The 24649-nt window shown below is 39.3% G+C and overlaps 1 protein-coding gene across 6 annotated transcripts; it reads left to right on the top strand.

Moving 5' to 3' along the window:
* The first annotated feature begins 178 nt into the window (after positions 1 to 178).
* Positions 179 to 23936, top strand: LOC108043231 (anion exchange protein 3). 6 transcript variants are annotated; one of them, XM_017121829.2, is made up of 15 exons: positions 179 to 306; positions 503 to 782; positions 8168 to 8443; positions 16052 to 16199; positions 16257 to 16521; positions 17202 to 17331; positions 17608 to 17769; positions 17834 to 18076; positions 18486 to 18626; positions 19102 to 19293; positions 20124 to 20321; positions 20393 to 22146; positions 22207 to 22401; positions 22463 to 22691; positions 22751 to 23935. In XM_017121829.2, exons 3-15 carry the CDS (start codon positions 8366 to 8368, stop codon positions 22823 to 22825), a joined length of 3810 nt encoding a protein of 1269 aa, XP_016977318.1. In that variant the 5' UTR covers positions 179 to 306; positions 503 to 782; positions 8168 to 8365; the 3' UTR covers positions 22826 to 23935. The 6 variants fall into 6 exon arrangements, with proteins under 6 accessions (XP_016977318.1, XP_016977317.1, XP_016977321.1 ...); XM_017121828.2 differs by having other exon boundaries at positions 179 to 782; XM_017121830.2 differs by lacking the exons at positions 179 to 306; positions 503 to 782 and adding an exon at positions 6677 to 6881.
* The last annotated feature ends 713 nt before the right edge of the window (positions 23937 to 24649 follow it).

The raw sequence follows: 24649 nt of genomic DNA, 5'->3' as shown, positions 1-24649 counted from the left end.
TAAAAAATGTGTAATTCCAAAGTAAACTAACGCTGTATGGGTTGCTTTATGTTAATCCATTATATACAGATTATTGGGGATTAAGCCCACTGTACGGGAGAGAGCGATCACTCTCTCGCCAAGCCAGCTGTTGCGGCATTTGCGTTTTCGATCGCTCCGGTTAAAAACGTGCTGCGGCAGGAACTGTAAATCATTTCGCTCGGAAACGTGCTGCTGCTCGCACAGAAAAACTGAAACCGAAGTAAAACCAACGGAAAAGAGCTCGCCAAGTTCAAGTTTGCCCCGAAAGACGGAATGTCGTAAAACGTAAAAAATTAAAGAGTGAAAAGTATAAAATACAAAGGTTCCACCACCACCGCATGCGCACGCAACAACCACAAACAAAAACCGCCGTTGTTATTGTTGCTCTTCCCTGCCAATTTTCGCGTGTGCCTTTTGCCTTTTCCTTTATCGCCTGTTGTTTTTATCGACCAGTTCGTAACCGCGTTCTTTCTTTTTCCAGCCAGTGCGTGTGTTTCGCCCCCTATCTCTCCCTCGTACGCCGTCTGTGTGTTCGATTTGTTTGTTGTCACCCCCCGCGCAAAAATTGAAAACAAGAAACATAAAAAATATACAATAAACCCTAGGAAGCTGACCCCACAAGATCAGTTTGACAAAAAAAACCCTTTATGGTAGTCAATGAGCTGTGTCTGAGGCACAGTGGAAAATTTCCGAATTTCGCCAAGCGGCGACGTCATCAGTGGTCGCTATTGTTGTTGTTGGCGCCCGTGGCCGAGTAAAAGGTAAAAAGTAAAAGAATACTTCAAGTACGTGTCAATTATAAAATTCATTTTGGTCTGCTGTTCCATGTTGTTGTGTCTGTGCTATTTTCGTGCGAAAGATCTTTATATTGTGGATATTTTGACTTTTTGTCGCGATTTCCACACAGAAAAAAATTTCAATCAATTCGGTATTTATGTCAAAGAGTATCTAAAATTACAAACAAAATATATCAATTTAATAAATCTTTTTTCCTAAGTTGCATTTAATAATCAATTCAGTTTACCAATCCCACAAAAAAATGTAAAGTAAACATTACATAATTTTTTAGGGCTTCTGAGGATTTAATATAAATTTAGCCTATTTTTAATAATCCATCACGTCCTTAACTGAAAATAATAATACTATCACGTTAACGGAAAATAATAATGATTTCACAATTATTAGAGGCTTGGAAGTATCCTTGAAAAGTAGGATCCTCGATTTATTTGTTAGTTTCCTGACTGCTTAATATAAATATAAACAATTTAGCTCTATTTTAGGATCAACTAAAAATATCAAACATTTTTTGAGAACTCTAAAAATGTTTTCGTTTTTAAAAGATTGATTTGATTCTTTGTTATATAAATATTCATATAACTTAATATCAATCTTCTTAATGATCCAAATATTTCTTATTTTTCTCGGTGTAAGAATAAACATTTACTGGGCTTTTTCGCAGTTGGAAAAGTGTCAAAGAAAATGCGAAACTTACTCGGCGGCACAACAATTATGAAACTAAATATTGTTAAATACTGTTGTCCGCCTGCTGCTGGCTAAGAACTTTTTGGCCCCGATTTTCAATTGGCTGTCGGACAAATTATTAAGCAGCCAAAAGAGATAAATCAAGTCAGGTCCGAGAGCAACTGCAGCATGTGACTCTGAAACTGAAACTCTGGAAACTGGTTCTATTTTGGATCTCTGGCCAGGGGCGGTGTGGGTTTATTTTTTTTTGTGTTCTTGATTTTTTTGCCTTTTGTTTTTGTTTTTGTGTTTGTTCGACAAGCAGAGCTAACACAGTTTCAGTTGTACCGAGCACGTAGTGCCACGTTCTATGCTCTCACTCTTTCTTCATCTGCCTTTTTCCCCTTTCTTTCCTTTCTCCACCTCCAATGCCGCCTGTTTGTCTTTCATTCCCCGCGGCGCTTTATGCTAAGTTTGTCTGCTTTTTATGCAAATTTTCTGAAACAACAAGAGAAACAACAGGGGCAAAAAGCACCAAAACTCTACTTTGGGGGAATTTCTGCTATCAGCACTGAGTGTGCTCGAAGTTCCCCTTTGGTCCCCTATTTGAACCTCTCCCGACATCCCCCCTCTTTTTGTGCAGCACGTGAACAGCTAGTTGCACTTTCCAGGCTTCACTGCCAAAAAACATTGCATTATTAACGAATTTTTATATAAATTTAATATCTGCAAATAGGCAGTTAAACAGAAGCTTTCACTTATTGATGCAAACATTTTACATTTATAATTTTATTAATGTAATGTTTTATAGAACTTGTATATTTATTTAATTGGCTTGTTAAAGTTACAAATTACAATTGCAATTAATTTAAAAACATGTTTGTGCTTTGCGGAATTTATTTATGTTAAGTTATACAAATGTGTATGTATAATTTCAAAAGTCACTCTGATAAGAGCTATATCAATATCGTAAATTACGCAACGCAATGTCCATTTTCGGTGGTATTTTTTCGCTGTGTGGTAAATATTTGTTCTTGGCACCCTCTCGCTCCGAATGCCCCCTGCCCTGCCCCTAAGGTTTAAACTGGTGAGTAATGGCTCAATAATTTGGCTTTCTCCCCGGTCCGCCCCCTTTCTGCAACAAATATGCTGCAGTCGCGACCCGCACACGATAAACACACAATGTTAACTAGAATTTGTTTATCTCAACTTGGGTGGTTATTTTTTTTGCTGTTCCTGCTTTTTCTGGTATTGTTCTTGTCTGATATTTAACCAAAATGTATCATGACGCTTAAAGTTGGGTTTTATTGTTATTGCCGCTTCTGCCGTAGCTGTAATTGTTGCTCTACACTTTTGTTTACACAACTTGTGGCGAGTCTGTTGTTGTAATTTTGCGTTTTTCGAGAGTAGTATTTATTGTTCCTGCGAACGATACACAGAATTTGCAGTGGCCAGCAAACTGAAGTATTTTATAACAATAGCTGATATGGAGGAAGTACTGGCCTAGACAAAGGTGTAAGGTGATCACCAATAAATAAATATAGTGGTAATTCAATATAAAAATAAACTACTTTTTAATTTAACTTTATTTTGAATTTGCTTAAGTATATTTATCAAATACAGGGGAAAAAATATCATATATCTTACATAGTAAATTTATAAATATTTATATGAATGAAATGCAATATACATGTAAAATCATAAGTGTCCCAGCTTAAAAGTTGTTGCACAATATTTAGTTAGGACTCTTAACTTATTCATAAGATACGACACCTTTTAGATAAGACATCCCATTTCATCACGCTTAAAAATCACCGACAACCGGCGGAAGGGTTAATCAGACAAAACGAATCGCTTCGTTCTGGATGTCACAAAGATACACATTCCCCTCGTGCAACATCCATATCTGCTATTGATATATATGTAAGCATTCTCTTTGGGGAGTGATTTACGAAATCAAAATTAAATATTGCTGACTAGGTTTCTGTTAAGGGCCGCTGATGCCATCTGTGGCGATTCTGAAGAACCCCATTTACTCACTCTAGGGAAAACAGCTCATATTGTAAATGAATATTGCTTATCGGTTAAAGGAAATACAATCGATACTATAATTATTTGGAGCTAACATGTGCGGCTAGTCAACCCCCACAACGGTCGTCGATCTGCGGGGTGTTCAGTTAGTTGATCGGTTAGTCATACGATGAATGGTAGTAGCCTAATTAAAGTTTGGTTCTATATTTGCAGTTGGAATTGGATTTTAGCCTTTTCGTGTGTTTCGATTTTGTGTGGCCGGTGAAGCGTTGCCAAATGTTTTCAGTCCGTTTCAAATGTCGTGTTTCGAATGCAATTGATTTGAAGTGCTTTGAACCTTTGAACAAATAACACTGTCGATCATAAATCCTTCAAGGTCGGAGAATATTGTCACTCAAGTGGAAAGTGGAAGTACAGTGCTTAACGAACGTATAAATCTATTTGCTGGGCTATTATGTTGTCTAAAATTCTAATAAGAATAAAATATTGTTTTGTAAAAAGAACCAACCCTTTACATAGAGTTTAATGCATGGCTTGCCACGTTTGTTTATTTCCATTTCAATACAATGAAATAGTATGGTTTGCATTATGTTGGCTTATATTCAATTAATTAATACTAATTATTTTTTTATATCAATTGTATGGTTTTGTAAAGGCATTGTGTAGTAATCCACTGTACAATTATATGCGATAATCGCAATTATTCGGTCATTTAGCTTCTGTAACCGACACTACTTGATAATATTACACTTTTAAACCGAACACTGAATGGTAATTAACGCCTTTCAATTGAATTGTAAATTGTAATTGTATGATTACTAACCTATTCCAATAAGTGCACTTGAACTAGGTATTTGTGTGTCTTAAGTATAGTTTATAGTAATGAATCGCACGTCGAGGGTTTGGTAATCAGTCTGGGTATCGTTGAAAATAATTATTTATGGGCCAGCAAGATTTATAGCTGTACTTAAACAATGCGTTTCCAATTATCAAATATTTCAATGCACTCATATATTCAAAAATGTTATATGGGCACACTTCTGTATAATTACTGGCGTCGTCAACGACAATTTAGCAGGTAACCGCGGTATTTGTATATCTCGAGTGGTTTTTAAACTGACATTTATACGTTCGAGTGGTTGCGCTACCGTATTTTTGAGGGTAAACCCCTTTCCGGCATAATAAAGAAATGAGAAAAGAGTCCGAGGCGCTTGAGTGCTTTCAAGTTCAATGTCAGCTGCAGTTGCAATTTCAATTCCAGTTGCAGCTGCCTTTTGCAGTGTTGACTGTTGCAGTTTGGTCGACCGAAAAAACCGGTTTCCAACTTGTTCGGCAGCACGTGAATGTAAATTGTGTGGCATTTCCAGCAGAAGTAGGATCCGCAACAGCAGCTGACCGACAAAAACCGGTCGGGTCTGGAAAGATTTGGCCGGGGAGAATTAGTGTTTGATAAGGAGACGTCGCACGAGACTGAACATTGATAAAACTTAAACTTTCCACCGACTGATTGCATAAGCAACCTGGCTATTTAAAGCCCTCATCGGGCCATTTATCATTTATCAGCGGGCGGCTAATTGACGTGTCTCTAGGGTTAAATCAAATCAATTTCGGAACACGACACATAATAGACAATTTGATAATGTACGAAGCCGCAGCACGACAAATCCCATACATTACTGTCAATTGTTTTAATAAATTGGAGCGGAATCTGAATCGGAATCGAAATCGAAATGAATGGCTAGCCCAGCTAGCGATAAGGCCGCTAAGGTGTAGGCGGTTCTTTTTTGATACCCGCTAACGTTTTTATACCGGTCGTACGTATATACAAACAAATAATTTAAATCAAAATTAAGCCAGACCGTCGTACGATCGATCGTTTGGCGTCATTTCGCCAGCGCCCGCTAATGAACCCATAAAATTGATCACCACGTTAATTTTCACCCCCCTCCCTTCATGCCACTGGAACTTTTTGGGGTTTTAAATTGTAACACCTTCGGGTTTTATGGGAACCTGCAGCCGCGCCGTTTTGTTTGCCTTTAAGTGTCTTATATATTTATAAGTTATAAGTTGCCTCTAATTTTGATAACATGCAACTGACTGCCATCCGTCTACTTCCCTTGTGGTTGCCATAAAATGTGTAAATTTATTTGTTTTCCCCAGCGACGTGCACTTTATCGTATCGAATTCGGTTAGAGTCACGCGATCCTCGAGCGATCGTACCAAAAACAAAGGAAAAATCAGTTGATCTTTAAAATCAATTTCTTTAGTCCAAAACTAATAGCGTTTTTTAGTAAAGTTGTTGCTCAGATTGCTTGAATGGTTTTTGTGATATATTCTTGTCTTTCTAACAAATAAATAAATATTTAGGCGAACCTGTTAATAAATTCGTCGAAAGAATGTCTTTAGGATACAGCGGTGAACCTCAACAAAGTTACTTAAGTTATTACTTATACAAATATAAATACAAATAGTAAGGTTGGAAACAAATATAAGTACCAATAATAAACGAAGCAATTTAGGGATTTACAAAGCATTCCCTAAGGCAGTAAAACGTTGGACTGGGAGTACAAATATTTATTCGGCAACCTTGAAAGGGCTTCCGCCCCATTCAGCCATTGATCAACTTTGAAATCCTTTTATTAGTTAATAGCGTTTACCGTAACATGCCACCCACTTTTATTCAGACGCGAGGCAATATCAAGGTTGCCAAAAGCCAAAGTTTTGTTTGCTTAGCAACTTAACTTTAATCCATGGTCAGACGGGAAAGACATATTTCAGTATTTTTTATCGAAGAACATATGGCAAACAAAGAGTGAATATCCAAGGCACATGGAACTGAAACCCCTCCCCAAAGACAAGTCACATTTTCTTACATAATCAACGCGACCAAAGTGAAAATTTGTGGGTAGCAAACAACAAAAACAAAAAGAGCAGTTAATGGGACGGGCTAACTTAAGGCGCAGCGTCTAAGCACGAGACTCATGTTGGATTGTCTACGCGATATACGATACGAAACGAAGCGCTGCTCCTCACACAGATACAAACGCACACAAAGGCATGGGGATTTTTCGCAGTTCGTAGATACTTCGGGTGCCGGCTCACTTTTCAAGCGTTCTTGGCGGCAGAAAGAAGCTCACATAAATCAGCGCATTTGCAGCCGCAACAGGTTCACACGGCATTCGTTCGCCACGGAGCAAGCCTCGTCGGTGTCCTGAATATCGCGTATCCGCCCCAGTGGACCATATTCGCGATTCGGTCGACGTACAAACCACCAGGCCAGCGGTGCCTAATTGAATTTGTGTAACTTGTGTTTCGTATTTCGGCTACTCTATTGTTACCCCGCCAGACGGCCGGTTCTACCCATAAAGGTGCTTATTGAATTATTAAGGACTCGCGGGCACGTTACATTTAACACTGGACTTTTGGCCTCTGCTACCAGTTCGCTTTGTGTTTGTGTTTGTTTCGGTTGATTGCCGAATAGGTTCAACGCTTGCCACGCCCCAAATCGCAGGGGCTGATATGGCCACAAATAGGGGTGGCCATTATTAATTTCAGTCAGCTGTCGCAGTACGTTACGAAACTTTTAAAACGATCTGCCCTCGCGCACTTCAAAAAATACATCTTGTTTTAAATAAAATGTGACAATTTCTAGAAAATTTTTTATAATTTGTAAAGACAAAAATTGTATAACCTCTGAAAGAATACAAATTAAAGCTCGTGCCATGAAAAAAATAAGAAAATACTTAAGTATATTCGTATTAAATTTATAAATGATATTTGCAATCATTATTAATAAAACTACCAAGAGCGAAAAATTTTTCAAGAAATAGTTGCTCACTCCTTTCTTTCAAGTATAATTTGATAAGATGGCAATTAACCATATCGGATTCATTCGTACTAATCTTAGAATTGTGACACAAGGCATGACTTTTAAAAAATTAAAAGTTCTATTATTATCGTCTCCAAAATATTTTTTTCATGTTGATGTCATTTTAATATTAACTTTTGATAAGCTTAGAATTGATTTAATAATGTTATTATTGATATTAAACAATTGAGATAGTAACATAACCTTTTTGTTCTGTTTAGAAGAATACCTGCTGAAAAAGAGAATTGTACACTTGTGATTGATTACTTTGACTTCGAACGAAAAGTGTGTTTAGAAAAATCAATTGAGTTATAAGTTTGGGACCGCTTTTTTTCAGTGCAGATTAATTTCTCTGGAAATGGAGATGCAGATCGTTAAGTGAGCGATCTGAGTGGCAAAGAATACCGCCTTGGGGTGTCGATTGCCACATTTATTCTCCCCCCGATACCCGAATAATAATTGAGTGTTCAAATAACGCAAATTGATCACGAGCCGTCAACGAAAGTCGCGTGCTTCATCGACCCCGCCCCCCTCTGCCGCCCTAACTATGCGTGTGGCTGCCATTTAACTTTAATTGAGTCGCGTCGAATGGTTTTTATTGCGCTCGGTACTTATATATTTTTGTGTGGCATCGCCTTCAATTGTGCTCCTTAGCAGTGACAAAAAAACAACAGCAGCAACAGTCGAATTTGTTTATTAATGAAATTGCGTTCAAAGCACCCGCGTCAGTTTGTTCGACTGCTGCTTCGTTTTCTGTATCTATTATTTTTTGTTTTTAAATTTCAGGGCGTTGAATTCGCTGCCCCGAATGCCGAGATTCTTGGAGCATCCACAGTGGCCGCAGCAAATCACCAAGCACACCAGCACATCGATGCCATTGCATTGCCTGATCATCAAATAGGCAGCTTTAAGTACCCCTAAATCTTCGGATTGGAATCAAATTAAACCAAAAATTTAGAAAGGAGAGCGGACGAAACACTCAAGATGAGCTTCAGTTCGGCCAGCGGCAGGGAGAATAATGTCCGCAAATTGTCTTTCTTGGGCTTCAATACGAAAAAGAAGGTGAGTAAGCTTAATACACTTAATACGCATACCTACACTTGGCAATAATTTCTGAAAGTTTGGGAACAAGAAGAATAATTAAATTCTACACTGAGTTTATTTGACTTTTACTTTCGTTGCTGAAAAAAATGTCTTTAAACGCTTTCAAAGTTATTTTGTGTTGCATTAAATTTAAATTCCAAAAAGATAGATACATAAATAAGCCTTTTAATGACTTCCATCATTTCTCAGGTGTATTTCCTATGTGTAGATAGATTAACTATAAATAATCCCGCCTAATGCATTGACTTTTGGCTGGGAAATTAATTAGGCAAATGCGAGAATGAGCTCATACTACGTCTAATGATGATCCCGATACGACTCTTACCCAGTCAAGGTTTCCTCGAAACTTTTTCAAAAAATGAATATAATGTGCTGCCGTTGGTAGTTTTCCATTAAATAAATCAATTTTTAAATCTGTTTTTATTTTTTTGCAATCGCCGATTTGTGAATAATTTATTCGCCAGCCAGCAAAGTAATGTCAAGTAATTGTTATTGATTTTTTTGTGGTTTCTATTATTTCTCAGTTGTTTACTTTTCTACACATTTCCGCAGTGTGTCAGTTGTTTTGGGCACACCGGCATATGCCCGCCAGCTACCGAGTGACACAATTTAGAAACCAGTTTCCAGCAAATCAATTTCGGTTTCAGTTTCAATTTCGATTTCGATTTCAGTTTGGGATTCGTGTGCGAGTACTCAGCAGTAGATCAGAGTGCCGTGCCTAATCATGCATTCATTCATGCGAAAGTACCGCTTTTGTGCTCGCATTTTTGCCAACATTACGTATACGCGGTGTGGTGCTGGAGGGCGACAACAAGTTGTCAGCTTAAAGGCTAAACACTAAACGCGTCGAAATAAACGCATTTTAATTGTGCAACTGACAGTTGGCAATAACGGTAACAGGAAGCTAGTTAGACGTTTAGCATTCAAATGAAGCGAACACACATTATACTCACAGCACACATTTCACAAGCACAGAACAGGAAATCGATATTCGTGGTCAAGGCTGCCGCGGTTGCACTCACTCTGGCATTGACAATGAAAAGTAATAGTTCAGCGGAATTGTAATAGCAATCAATTCATTGACACCTGGCCAGGTGAAAGCATCAAGTAGCAGTTGCCGTGGGAGCAGCAACCTCAATTAACTTAATTGTACCACAAAGTATGCCATGATTTAGGTGATTTCTTAATTTGGAATACATAAACTATGATTAGATGCGTCTAAAAATAAAGTTGAACAAGTGACAAAAGTTATTACATAAGAAAAAAATGTAGTTTCTGTTCCTAAAAAATATTTGATATACATACTTAGAATGTATTCATTGACGTATTATTTAATAAATTTCCTGATTTTTGTTCTATCCTTATGTTCAAATAAATTTAGCTAAGATTGCAGCTTTGTTTACAGTTCTTAATTTTTGAACCCCCAAATTTAGCATATTAAAATTGTCTGCTAATCAACTGAATATAATTATTATTTGACTGATTAATAGCTCGCTTAATATTTTGTGAATGCATAGACATGTGCAGTGCCAAAGGATATATACTCTCAATTTATATACGAATACTAGCAGTTGTTAAATATTAATTACATATTGGAATAATCCATCAATTACTGGTCTTGTCATTCATCCAACTCATTTGATGTTTATGGTCTTACATAATTCAACTCCCCTGGGCGACCTATCATCTTGAGCTGCGGTGTACGGGGACTCATAACTCAATTAGCCATTACAACTCGACTGTTATCGCTAATTACCCAAAATACACACGCATACATGGGCGGCCAGTTAATGAGCCTTAATGTACTGGCTTGCTGTTCAAAGTGCCATCAAGTGAATAGATTTTTGTGCATGACGAAAAAAAGCTTTTTTGCACACAACCATCCCCGCCCCGCGTTTTGCTCGACCATAATCCTTGGCCATACAAAACACTAAGTGTTGGCCTTGAGTGGCCTTGACCATCTGGAGGTCCTGTGAGCGAAAAAGCTTTGCCATTAATTATGCAGTGGGTGAGGCGGGCGAATAGGGACCGAAAACAAAAAATGCCGAGCGAACAAAGCTTTTGCCCAGCAAAGCTTTTTTGGCGAAAACTGCATTCCGATTTACGTCAGCAGCTGCAAATCCTGGGGGGCTGGTGGTGGCATAGTAAAGCCCGACCGCTGCCATGGCCCTGAGAATCAGCTGAGCATGGCCGAAACGCTGCAGCGCTGCCAGCTGAGCGGCCTGTGTTCTACCGTTATACGCGCGCTTTCACCCACGCCTGCGCATTGGCCAAAAAGTCAGGTAATAGCAAAAGCAGCAGCAGCAGCAGCAGCAGCCGCAAGCCATGGCTCCTCATTTGCTGGGCAGCCTTCCCAGTAAACGGAACAGGCTCGTTTTTTTCCCCCACAAAATATCGAATTTCATAATTCGCGGGTCAAAGTGCAACAGGCAAAAAGGCTTCGCGAAAAGCAACTCTTACCAAACTAGCAAACGTGATTGAAAGTTTTACAAATAAAATTGAGCAAAAAAAGCTGGGAGCCCTCAAGGTAAAGCGTAAAACTAGTTTAACTTGTTTGATCTATAAGCGTTAATCAAAAACGCACGAAAAGTTGGCTGGCAAACCAAACTTTTCAAGAGCACACAGCCTTGAAAATTGTTTCAAAAGAGCCCACGCACACACACAGGGAAAGTGGGAAAAGCCTTTCACATACAAATTTTGTCCTTTTCTTTCCATTTATAAAATTATAGTCGAAAAGTTGGCAGCTGGGCACAACAAGTGAGTTGGCCTTTTATGTGCCACAGGCACCCAAACTCAAAAGATCCTTGGTGTATATGTATCTATGTATACTCAAACATTCCGGAGGAAATTTGTTTTGGGTGCTGCATACTTTTTGGGGCAATAAGACGGCTCAGTGGCAGTGAAAAAACCCAGAAATGTTACCGAAATGTTACCCAAGCGACAGGAGTCAACCTCCCTGCACACACGTGTGTCTGCGGTCATATATATATATATACATATACATTTCAAGGTGTCTTTTGTGTGTGGCATCTTAAAAATTACCAATAATAACCGAGTTTCGTTTCGGTTTGCCGGATTGATGAATGATTGACTGCTTGAATGGGATTTTGCGGTTTCGTGTTTCCAATTTGTCTGCATTATAAAAACGTTGTGAATTATTTAGCAGTTCATGCATTATTTATACTCGCACACACCTGAGTGGTGAAAACAGAGGTTTTCACTTTGACTATGTTTTCCCTCAAGGTAGGAAAGTTAGTTGAGGCTTAATTTAAGTTTTGTACAAGTTCCGTTTATATAAGCCGCTCTAGTTTTTCAAATACAGAATATTTATAAACTTTTAAAACTTATTTGATATTTCATGTTTTCTTATAAGTTTTCGAAGTTTTCAGGTAAAATTGTACCCCTTTTTTATGTCCTTACATAATTTTTGCAGCTTAAAGTTTTCAGCTTTTAAATTTCTGAATTTATTAAAATTCCATTCAGTTTACACATGGTTATTATCAATGTTTTTACTTTATATTAAACCACTTAAATGAAAGATTCCCATCAAGCCTTTACCTTCCCCAGAACATTTTAAAAGCAGTTATTTCAGTTTTCCCTTTTTAAGGAAACTCATTAAAGGCAAAATTCCTATAAAATTCCCCACATTACCCGGAACATTTTCTATTCATTTCCAACCGCACGATAATAAATAGAGCAGGCCTCAACTATTTATTGCTAAACGTTATTTTACACACACTCTCACCCTCGTACACATACAATGCCATCGGCTGACCTTGAAGTATGCAACACTTTTCTATTGTGAAAATCTATAGTGTGAGAATATAGATGTCGTTCAGAGGTTGAGCAGCGTTGTCAGCATGATTTCCCATCCCAGATTACGTTTACGATGCTTTAACGCCTGTGCCTTTTCCTCCGCCCAATGACCAGTTTAACCTTTCGCACGTGTCCGTCTCGCTGCGCCCCTTGACCCCTGACCCCTCCCCCATGACCCGCCGACGTCCTGTACCCGCTTTTCCGCTTTTCCCGACGCTCTTGTGCTTGTGCGAGCATTTCCGCTGCGGAATTCACATTAAATTAACACAGACACACACACACTTCTTTGCGCGGGCTGACAATCAGACAAAAGCGTTATAGAAGCATCGTTAATTTGTGCAAACAAACAGCAAAAAAAAATATAAAAAAAAGTATAACCTAACTGCGTAGCGAAAGCGAGGCAACAAAAATTCACCAAATTATGCACAGGCCGTGGAAAAAATTCGACAGCTGCAAACAAATAAAAAGTTTTGTGTATACATGCATAAATATATCCAACTCAAAGTCAAAAGTTAAATGTAAAGTTAAACGGTTTCTGTTTTTGCCTAAGTACACTCTCATTGCACACTTTTTATGTGCCTGTTAGTTATGGCCAGATGTTGTGCCAACACTAAAAATTGTTTTAAATAAAATCAGCAACCTAAAGAAACAATGATTTTGTATAACTTGAGGATTATTTGCATCCATTTTTCGCTTGCCAATTTATTTGATATTATTATTTTGGGATAGATATATTTATTTATATATATAAAGTTAAAAAAATCATTTAAGCTTTCATTTAGAACCCCAATTTCATTTAAAAATAACAATTCCAAATATTAAAGAAAACTTTGTAATATTCATATTTAGTTGAATAAATATTAATCCATAAAGGGATTACGTCTCATCTGAGGCAACACATTTGGAGTTTATTCTTAAGGGGAATATTAACTTTACCAAATCTTAAGCTTTCACCTCTCTTGTAACCATTTTTCCTCCCGACTTTCTTTTGGCAACTCAAACAGTTTTCCAATAAATACAAAGTTGTACGCGATACGTTGCAGAAGACAAACTTTTAATCTGCTGTGCGGGCCAAGTGTAAAAACTTATTCGCTGGCGATGACAACAACAGTTGGCAACTCGCAAAATCTTAACAAGTTTCGCTTTAGCCGCAATTTGATTCAATTTGGCAAGTTGGACAAAAAGTTGTTTAGGCCACGAGCACCTAACTTGCTTATGACTTGTAAGTCACGTGCTGCCGCTCGCTTGCCGCCTCGCAGATGTCAAATCACATCAGAATCACTCCGCGAACTCAGCGCAACTTATTTTCTTGTTGGCCCAACTTGGAGCGGGCTTCTGAGCTGCTTACATGCACGCTGAGCTTTATGGGCGAACTTGTGGCATAACTGCGACTGTAACTGCACACAACACTTGTCACTCGAATAGGTTTTGAGCAAAAATAAAATTCTAAAAAGCAAATGTCAGCACAGAACACATTTGAGCTTCTAGAGCCAAAAATATGTTATGCAAATTGAAAGGCTACGACATTTTTATTCTAGGGAAAAGTTCAAAATGAATAAAAAAACTATGGGTTCTCATAATTTTATAAATGTGGCTTTTTGAGAGGCAAAGGAAAATTAAAGTTTAGAGACATATTCCTTTTAAAGTTGTGTATTTCAAAAAAATTAATTTTTCTTTCAATACCTTAACCAAATTTTTCTTTTTTGATGATCTCATTGGGCTTCTATTTCTTTGGCCAGCTACTGTGTGCATTTAGGATAGGAGTATGGCCTGTGCATATTCATTTAGCTCCACTCCGAATGCTAAATAAACAACAACCAAAATTGACAGCTCAGATGGCTGGGAGGCGGGGCAGTGGGCGTGGCAGGTCGGCTGGGTTGGTTGGGGGTTGGGGCCCGAACATACCATCGATTATTCTGATAAGCGCCGTCGACATGCTGCATAAAGTGCGACGCTCCGTTAGAACGTTGTGGTTACCTGAAGAGTGGGTGGCTGGTGGGTGGCGGGTGGTGGGCTTATGTAGCTGACTTGTAGCCACATTATGATGGGCATCAAGCTAATGGCTAAATGACAAAATACTTTTACTGCCTGCCTGTTCGTATCTGTCTGTAAATCAGCAATGCCAACAACTTCATAATGATGACGAGAAGCAGCATTAGTATCAAAGTCATTATGGGACAACTTAGTGTTTATCGATTAATTAACGTAACATGGCGCGTTACGCTCAAGCTTATCACATGCAAACACCACCCACAACAACCACCCACCACCCACTGGGGTCACACACATACACTTGGTCGTTAGTCTTCCTTTTCTGCTGCCGGTCGGTGGACACATTGACGTTCCCACGTGCAGGCTCTCAGCGTTATTAAATTTTTTCTATTTATAAACACAAACTGAAACTCTGTTTGCCTTTGTTTCCGCCCTTATCTGCCCCCGGCTTATCAGGAAGTGAATGTAATTGTCAAGGATACGCTCGCCCGTCCAGTGTATTAAAGTTGCCATAAAATATTCAACAGCTGCAGACCTGACCGGGAATCGCTGGTCCTTTGAGTGCCCAAAGCGTAATATCGCATTTAGTTAATTCCATTTGCATTTATGTACAGCATACGATAATTTTCATGTTGACGTAGTAAACAAAACTGGGGAAAACACTCAAACACCTTGAGCCCTCCTCAAGGACGTGTTATTAAAGGGTGAAATACCGGGCAAAATATGTTGACTAACTTGGCTGGATGTGTGCAAAGTGTGAACATATTTGAGGTGTTTATTATTAAGAACATAGTAGCAAATGGATTTGAAATTGTCCGCTGGCTATGTATTTATTTATTTTGTAGTGTAGTATATTATTGCTTTTCGAGCAAATAACATTATATATTTTTAAATGGTTTTACTTAGTTCCAATTTTAAACATTCTTATTTAAAGTCATTAGCGGTCTATTCTATTTATCTTTAATGGATTCCATTTTAAAAACTGTTTGGAATGTCAAGTAGATTTGCGATTTCACAGCTTGAGGATATTGTTTTAAATTGTTGCACACAAATGAACAAAATAAATTAATATTTGCCCCAGAAAAAAACCTTTAATGAACACAAGAGGGAATATTAAATTCCCTGCAACCTTTTCAGTGATTTTTAATTAACAATTTCAGATTTTTTCCTATATTTGTAATCTGATAGCCACACAACAATTGGGAATAATTGGGTTTACTTGTTTCTCGCTCGAGGCAAAGTAATATATTTCATTTTTGCCCGATGATGTTAATATTGTTGTTAATAATGATGATTGAGCGAAGTGCGCAATCAATGCCTTCGTCACTATGAAAATCAATTGAGATCGATTAAAACCAATTACGAACGACGCCCAGTGAATCCAGTTGGCTTCTCATCCGTAAAAGTCTGGGATATGATGAAGGAATGTCGAGTTGTTTTTATTATTTCTTTATGGTTTTCTAATGCGTGCGTTCGCACTTGTTGGGAGATGATTAATGTCCGCATAGAGACGTTCATTCTTTCCCCGATTCTTCTCGCCCCTTTAAGTGCTTTCCACAGATCGTCAACATGTCGAAAGACTCGTGACGACGAGCAATAATGCTGCGAGTCACATGACTTGTCTGACTTTGTTTTTCCTATAGATTCTTAATTGAAAAGTATTTGCGCCAACTTGACTCATGCACAACGTGACCAAACGCATGAAAACAATTGAGTAACGACAATTGGTATATCTTTATTTCTGTTTTTTTCTTGCAGTCCGGCAATGAAGATCCCGACGAGGTGTTGCTGGACTCGGAAATGGACAAGGTCTTTGCCGGCAACAGTTCACGCAAAGACAAGTTCGATGTAAACACCTTCCAGGACAACTCCCAGCTGCCCATTGGATCCCGCAAAAAGAATAGCAGTAGGTTATCTATTGGGTTGATCAACTATGAGAATTTTAATTTGGGTATATTTACAGTCCGCACAAACGATCTGAACATCGAGGAGGACTCGGAGTACGAGAGCCAAACGGAGCCTTTGAACAATGCACAAAACTACGATGACATCCCCGAGGACTTTCCTTTAGTGTCGGAGAGAGCCGGACACGGCGATCACTCGGACAACTCGGTGGACGAGAAGCACGTCCAGTTCGGCGGCAAGAAGAAGATTGTCATCACCCCGCCCAGTTTGAGTTATGATGAACAGCCCACGGATCAATCGCACGAACGTAAACGCAGAAGAAGGTAAAACTATAATTCTTTTTAAGTTCTGTATTCGCAAAAAAAATGTTTTGAAAAACCAATTCGGGTACAATTGCGTATGCGTGATATGTGTCCAATGACTCTGGCTGACATTGCGTATGCGTGATATGGGTGAAATGACTTTCGGAGCCACAAGCTGATATTAAGTATACGTTTTTATTTTAAGACTTAGCAACCATTTATTATTAATAATCATAAAAGATGATATATTTTATTAATTATTAAAACTTAATTAAAAGTGTTAGACTAACTTTTTGTGTCACTATTATAATATGTATAGGGGAAATTTTATGAGAGGGCAATTTTATTATTAATATTTTTTTTTTCAAAGTGTCAAGTCAATATTTTTATGATATCCAATATATTTTTAGTAAATATTTAATTCTCAGAACAGTTTTTTGACCTTTTACAAAAAAGAAAATGCTTCTAAAATAATTTAAAGTATGATCTATATAAAATATAAAATAACACTTTTAAAATAATTTAATGTATGAGCTACATAAAATCTTGATTTTCAATCGTATAAATCTCTGCCCGATTTTCCTCAACTGTACCTAAAATACCTAAAATAAATGAATAATAATATAAATACCTAAAAATAAATGAAAATAACACTGGGTAGATACAACAGTAAAATAACTAACTTATGATTCTCCTTACAGCCGCCATCAGTATTATAGACAACGTAAATTCTCACATCAGGACAGCGTGGAACCCAAAAACAAACTCGAGGAAAACGGTGATGCAGGTGCGCGTCGCATCTCTGTGCAGCCTGAGGACACGGCATTGGAGGTAGGGCCCCTTAAAGAAGCAGTCTAGTAACCGAATCCTCTAAAGAATCCTTAGCCCACATAACCGTAGTTCAGTTCATCTAACTTAACAAGCTATTGTGTCTCTCCAACTCTCATTGCTAACCCACAAATATGCGGAATCACCTGTAGACAAATGGCCAAATGCCGGCTAAACATGTTGACCATCTTATCCTTGGCCGTGCCCTTAGCCCCGAAAATAGCTCCCCGACTTAGACCAGAGTTCTAGACCTAATCTCTTATTTTTACCCCATTATAGGAGGCTGATCTCAACGAGCTGAGATCACATCGTTCGGACGACCCTCGTGCCCTTCGTCGCCACAAGATCCATCACTCATCCATCAAGTTGCGCGAGCTGCCCCAGATAACTATTTCCCCCTTCACCAATAAGAAGCCCGAGGTGGACCATAGTCCTCATGAGGTTTGTATACATTATTTATTAGTATTTTTCTTTATTAATTTGTTGAAATATTTTTTATAAACAGATCTTTGTGCAATTGGACGAGCTCATTGGCGTGGGCGAGGATCGCGAATGGAAGGAGACGGCCCGTTGGATCAAATATGAGGAGGATGTGGAGGAGGGCTCCGATCGCTGGGGCAAGCCCCATGTTGCCTCCCTCTCCTTCCACTCGCTGCTCAATTTGCGTCGCTGCCTGGAAACGGGCGTTGTCCTGCTGGACCTTAACGAAAAGGACCTGCCAGCCGTGGCCTATCGCGTAGTAGAACAGGTTAGCTTCCCCTTAGAAAAAAATATATATAATTTGGATCTTACATTTTGTATTTTATTAAAAATTATAGTTTTATTCTTGAGTAGTTCTAATTGGAATATTTTAAAAGTAGAATTTTCAAACTTAAATATTTTGTTATAAAAATAGGAAATTCTATTCTTACCAATAAACAAAATAATTGTCTATTTAGGTTTCATGTTAATACAAATTATATAATTAAATTAACAATATGTTTTTAGTTTAAATATTTTTTGTAATAATTACGAATTGTTTTATCAAATTCATCTATGTTCTAACTTAAAAATGGTTCTTAGATAATGTTCTTCGATATTTAATATTTTTGGAACACTTGTTTAAAAGAAATAATTTATTTACACAATAAAACAAATGTTTTTGTTTACCCTTTCAGATGGTGATCGAGGACCTTATCGACATCAATGACAAGCCCTCGGTGATGCGTTCGCTGCTCCTGCGCCATCGCCATGTCAACGAACACCAGGGTGTGCTGCCCTTCACCAAGCGGAAGTACAACAGCTACACCAGCCTGCAGGTGAGATCATCTGCTCCTTATTTATTTCATCCAAATGGTTTCGCTAACACTTCTGTGACTTCTTCTTGTCATTCTAATATCGTAATATCATCCATCCATTTATCTATTGACATCGTGCCTGTTCGCTATAAATAATTGGCTTTCAGTGAAAATTGTGACAAAAGTTTTTAATCCCCATGGTCGTCGTCATTATTCTCTTGTCTATTTCTGCCATCTCATGACTCACAACTCGCACACCAACATCAACAATAAAAAAAACTACAAAATCAACAACAACAACAGCAACTTATACCCAAATCGGTAATGAACAGCCAAATTGTATATAGACATGATCGTACAGATATCTTATAAAACGCCGCTTTGCCCAACTGTTTGTGTATCTCTTGAATTTCTTTCTTTCTTGTGCGTTTACTGATTTCTTTCAAACAAAAAAATACACACACTTAAAAACTTATTGCACTTCAAAAAACAAAAGTTTCTATGGATGGGTGCGGAGTCCTCACATCAGCAGGCGCAGCAGCCACCTCGCAACCTGGCGAAGGCCAGGCGGAGCATCTGCGTCACCTCTAGTGCCCCGCCCACGGCGGCGATGCTGAACGTGGCCACTGCCACGGCAGCAGCGGCAGCGATCGATCACCGGCGCCACTCCACGATGTCCTACCTGGGTGTAATGAACTAGAACCCCCTAAGAAACCTCCTCCTCTCGTACTCCGCTCCTTAAGCCAGGGAATGAAACTACAGAGTGGGGGTGGGCTATGCTGCGGATAGATTCTTTTCACAAAAATCACAAAAGTTTACCAAGAGTCTACACTATTTATATTTATATTCTTTTTTATTAAGAATAAGAATGAAAAGCTTTGCGTTACTTATGAAACGATAAAATCGCAGCATATTGGTTTAGCAAACCTATTTATTATCTACTTAATTCGGATTATTAAATAGTAATTCTGCTTTTATTAAATAGTAATTGTATAGAAGGTTTAAAAAAGACAAATTTATTTTTATTATATTTTCCTCTTATTTTGTAACTTATTTAACTTATATTTAATCTAATAACTTATTTTTTCTGGTTTCATTCCCTGGAGTAGAAGGATTAAGAAGCAGCCGAAATGCGCTTATAGAACTCGCGATGTTTCTTTTTAGCCCCACCACGTTAGCCAAGTTCCATAGCCCTTCTCCCCCCTTAGAACCACTGTTTTTATGTGTGCTCTCCACCTCCACGATTGGCAAGTTCTCAATTGTGATTGTGACTGTGTTGTTTCAAGTACCTTAGATCCCTTCCACTCGCTACTCTAGACTCTACTGCTGCCCTAGACCGCACTCTGTTTTACTATATACTTTAAATTCAGATTTTGTTCAACTGCACGATGGTACTTTTTTAGTTGTGTTCAGAGTTTTGGCACCAGCTTTGCATGTAAAGGTTGCTTGATGTTCCCCCAAAAAATAAACTAATTTATTGGTTGCACTTTACTGACTTTTCAACGGAATGCTTCACAGAATTTGTCGGGCGGCACGGATGACAAGAAGATCAGGATCATGCCGGCCAATGAGATTGGAGGCAGCAAGCGCAGCAATGAGCTAAAGATCGACATGAAGGACGATATGTACTCCTCGTCGCAGGAGGATCTCAAGAAGCTGCAGAACGACACGATCCTTAAGAGGATTCCAGCTGGTGCTGAGGCCACCACTGTGCTGGTAGGTTCTAGTCGCTTTATAAGCTAAATCTATTATTTATTAATTATGTGAAAATTTTCTTTTAACTAAAGGTTGGTGCTGTGGAGTTCCTGGAGCAGCCGACTATTGCCTTTGTCCGTCTGTCGGAGGGTGTCCTGATGCCCACTTTGACAGAGGTTCCCGTCCCTGTGAGATTCATGTTTGTGCTCCTGGGACCTCGTAACTTTGACTTGGACTACCATGAAGTGGGTCGTTCCATCTCCACGCTGATGGCCAACGAGCACTTCCACTCGATTGCCTATAAGGCTGACGATCGCAAGGATCTGCTATCGGCCATCAATGAGTTCCTGGACGATTCCATTGTCCTGCCACCCGGTAATTGGGATCGCCACGATCTGTTGCCCTTCGAGGAGCTGAAGGCCAAAAAGGATTGGATCCGTACGCGAAAGATCAAGGCGCTGCAGGTGAAGCGAGACAGTGAGATGATCAAGATCGGCAAGGATGAGGAGAAGGCATTGCTGGAGAAGCAAACGCTGGGAGCTATTGGATTTACGATTGGCGATGGTGATGGTGGAGGTGATGGCGGCTCGGATGATGAGGATGGTAAAAAGAAGAAGAAGCCCAGTCCGCTGGAGAAAACTGGTCGCCTGTGGGGTGGACTAAGGAATGATTTGAAACGCAGAATGCCCATGTACAAGAGCGATATCATGGATGGTCTGAACACTGAAACTCTGGCAGCCACAATTTTCATGTACTTTGCTTGCCTTTCGACTGCCATCACTTTTGGAGGTCTCGTTTCCGCCAAGACAGACAGCTGGATTGGTATCTCGGAAACGCTGATCTCGTGCTCCCTGGTGGGCATCGTCTTCCATTGTCTTTCGTGCCAACCGCTCGTGATTATCGGAACCACTGGACCACTCTTACTTTTCGATGAAGCTCTTATGGTGTTTTGTACGAAGAATGGATTTGATTTCCTGTCCCTGAGGGTTTATGTAGGGATATGGTTGATTATAATATCCCTGACGGTTTCCGCATTCGAGGGCAGTGTGTATGTGCGCCTGCTCACTAGATTCACCCAGGAGATCTTCTCGGCGCTGATCACGCTCATCTATATTGTGGAAACGTTTATGAAACTGATTTCGATCTACAAGGAAAATCCCCTGTTGTCCGACTACAATCTGCCACCGCCGACGCTGGTTGCACATAACCATGCCACAAATGGAAGCCTCTTCAACGCGACCGCTGGTGTGGTGGCGAATATTACCCAGGTGGTGGTGAATATCTCCACAACGGCCATGCCGATGGGTCCACCACCGCTACCCAAAAATCAACCAAACACCGCTCTATTCTGCACCATCCTCACACTGGCCACTTTTGTGGTCGCCTACTACCTGAAACTCTTCCGTAACTCCCACTTTTTGGGTCGCAATGCTCGTCGTGCGCTTGGAGATTTTGGTGTGCCCATCTCCATTGCCATTTTCGTATTGGTGGACTACCTGGTGCCGGCTGTTTACACGGAGAAGCTGGTGGTTCCAGAGGGTCTGTCGCCCAGTGATCCCTTGAAGCGTGGCTGGTACATCGGTTTCGATACCTCATCCACGTGGATACCGTTCGCTTGCGTAGTGCCCGCCCTGCTGGTCTACATCCTCATCTTCATGGAATCACAGATCTCTGAGCTGATTGTGGACAAGCCGGATCGTGGTCTAAAGAAGGGTTCCGGCCTGCACTGGGATATTGTGCTGCTGTGCCTACTCAACTCCGCCTGCGGACTGTTCGGAATGCCCTGGCATTGTGCCGCCACTGTGAGATCAGTGACCCATGTGTCCTCCGTCACCATTATGTCACGGTGAGTTTGAGTGAGAGTCCTGCCTTACAAGAACATTAATAATCAATTTGATCTTTTCAGCACCCACGCTCCTGGTGAGTCGCCCAGGATCGTTGATGTGAAGGAGCAGCGTCTGTCCGGCTTCTTTGTGTGCCTGATGATTGGTCTGTCAGTGCTGATGGCCCCGCTCCTGCGACTGATTCCCATGGCAGTGCTCTTCGGAGTCTTTCTGTACATGGGTGTGGCCTCCATGAGTGGAGTGCAGTTGTTTGAGCGGTATGTTATTTGGGATAAGGTTTAATAGTCAGTTAGATGATATACTTCCTTTATGCCACAGAATAAGACTGTATTTCATGCCGGTCAAGCATTATCCTCCCACGCCATATGTGAAGCGTTTGCGTCCTTGGAAGTTGCATCTGTTCACCACCATCCAGGTCCTGTGCCTCGTGGTCCTGTGGACCGTGAAGTCGTCCCAGTTCTCGCTGGCCTTCCCCTTCTTCCTGATCATGATGGTGCCCATACGCCAGAATTTGACAAAGCTCTATAAGCCGGAGGAAATGCAAGCGGTAATGTGTTTTAATTATGAGTTTAAGTAAATTATAGCTAATGGTTTTAACCTATTTAGTTGGACGGCAGCGAGATGAAGAAGAACGACGATGATGAGCCCGACTTCTATGAACAAACCAACATACCAGCCTAGGAATGGTTTGGCTGGAACTTAATTAGTGTTAGATTGAAAGTATTAAAGCCAAGCCACGTTTTACGCTGGTCCCAAAACAAAATCACTATAGCAAAAGCAAAGAAAAACAAAACTAAAACAATACAAATACAAATACGATACATATTTGTTGCGAAATTCTGGTGTGAAAGCGTTAACGAACTACCTGCAATTAGTATTTAGAGACAAGCCACACATAAATACACCTGAACCACCCATCGCATATATACCGATATACATATTTGTATAATATATGCGGGGTCTGCACTTTGTGATTGTAAGCGGTTTGAGCTGCAGAAGAAGGCGGAATCGTGTACCTAAATTGCAACTGAAATCAAGAGACAAATTAGATTATTAGCCAGGGTGACTTGGAGCAGAGAGCAAAGAATATTTTTGAGGCCAACAAAATCAGTTGATGGTTTATCAAATTGGAAAACTTTACCTCTGACTTGTCAGAACTAGACAAATATCCTTCCCACGGAAAGTAGGGTCACAAATTTGCATCACACACAAAGAAACCAACGAAAGAAACAAAATTATTTATTCAGTTGGAGTTTCGCATGTATTATTAGCAATAATTGCATTTGCATATACACAAAACTATTATAAACTTGGCTTAGATCTGTCAAATCGAAGCAATCCCAGCAGGGAAAACTAAGAGAAACCAATAAACTATTTAACTTCAACTGGCGTAGTGATAATTAGTGTCAAACACACACAAAAACCCCCCCTCTAAAACAATTTGTTTGTTTATAACAACATTGTTATAATGCACTTCTGCCGAAGCTCTCTTTTAAAGTGAATGCTACGCGTGCGAAGTGGCCGCTGTAAGTTTGCCTTCTTTGTATTTGTAGTCAGGTTATCGATACACACAAAACCACACAAAAACACATTGTACTTATACATGACTATATACATATATACACCGCATACACAATATAGTACATTTCAAAGATTATTCGCTCGGAGCAGCGCTGAGCTGAGAGCCTAACCCAAACTATTTTTATGTAACTTGTATGTATGAACTTGTACTTACTTCTAAGTAGTTGTTGTCTAGTATTGTTTATTCAAATTCAAATAAAAATTTAAAATTTAAAAAATGAGTTTACTTTATGGATAAAAATCGGATCATAATCACTAAACAGCCTATCGTATCATGGCCAAATAAATCTATATCAAGAAAAAAGGTTCTTTCTGCAGTTTTTGAGTAAGTATTTTATTATTATAATTTTTCCCACTTCAATAAATAAGTTTAAGAAATGATTATTCCCATACAATTTTCATTTCGTATAAGGTTTTTGATTGAAGTGAGCAAAAAGTCTTGTTCCGATTAAGCTGAGGTACAAATTTTAAAAACTCGACCAAAATACAAAAATAAAATTGTATGCAGGGTAATTTAAAAGTATATTAAGATATATCAGAATTTCTAAATATAATTTTTTTTCCATACACTTTTTAAGGCCCCTAGGTCTAATTTTAAGCTGGGACAATTAATATTCTTATCTAATTAGAAGGCAAACTAAACCCTTTTAAACGATTCCAATCGAATTAGCGACTTCAAAGCGTTTCGCGTAGCTTAGTGTAAATGGCGCTTGGCAATTAAGCATACAAATTAGCCGAGTCAAACTTTTAGCCAACAAGTTGAACAAATCTTAATTTTATTTCCGACATTCCGGCATTTTCACCTTTCGCGACCTGAAAGGACCAGTCCTGCCCCAACCTAGAGTGATTTGCCCCCCGGCAGATGGACGCTCGCTCGTGGGGGAATTTTCCGCTCAAAGCTTAAAGGGAAAACTCTCGGAAAAA

The sequence above is a fragment of the Drosophila rhopaloa genome, unplaced genomic scaffold (genome assembly GCF_018152115.1).
Source record: "Drosophila rhopaloa isolate 14029-0021.01 unplaced genomic scaffold, ASM1815211v1 contig_163, whole genome shotgun sequence".
NCBI lineage: Eukaryota > Metazoa > Arthropoda > Insecta > Diptera > Drosophilidae > Drosophila > Drosophila rhopaloa.
Note: the sequence above shows the minus strand (reverse complement) of the source record. Positions and strands in the feature narration are given on the sequence as shown.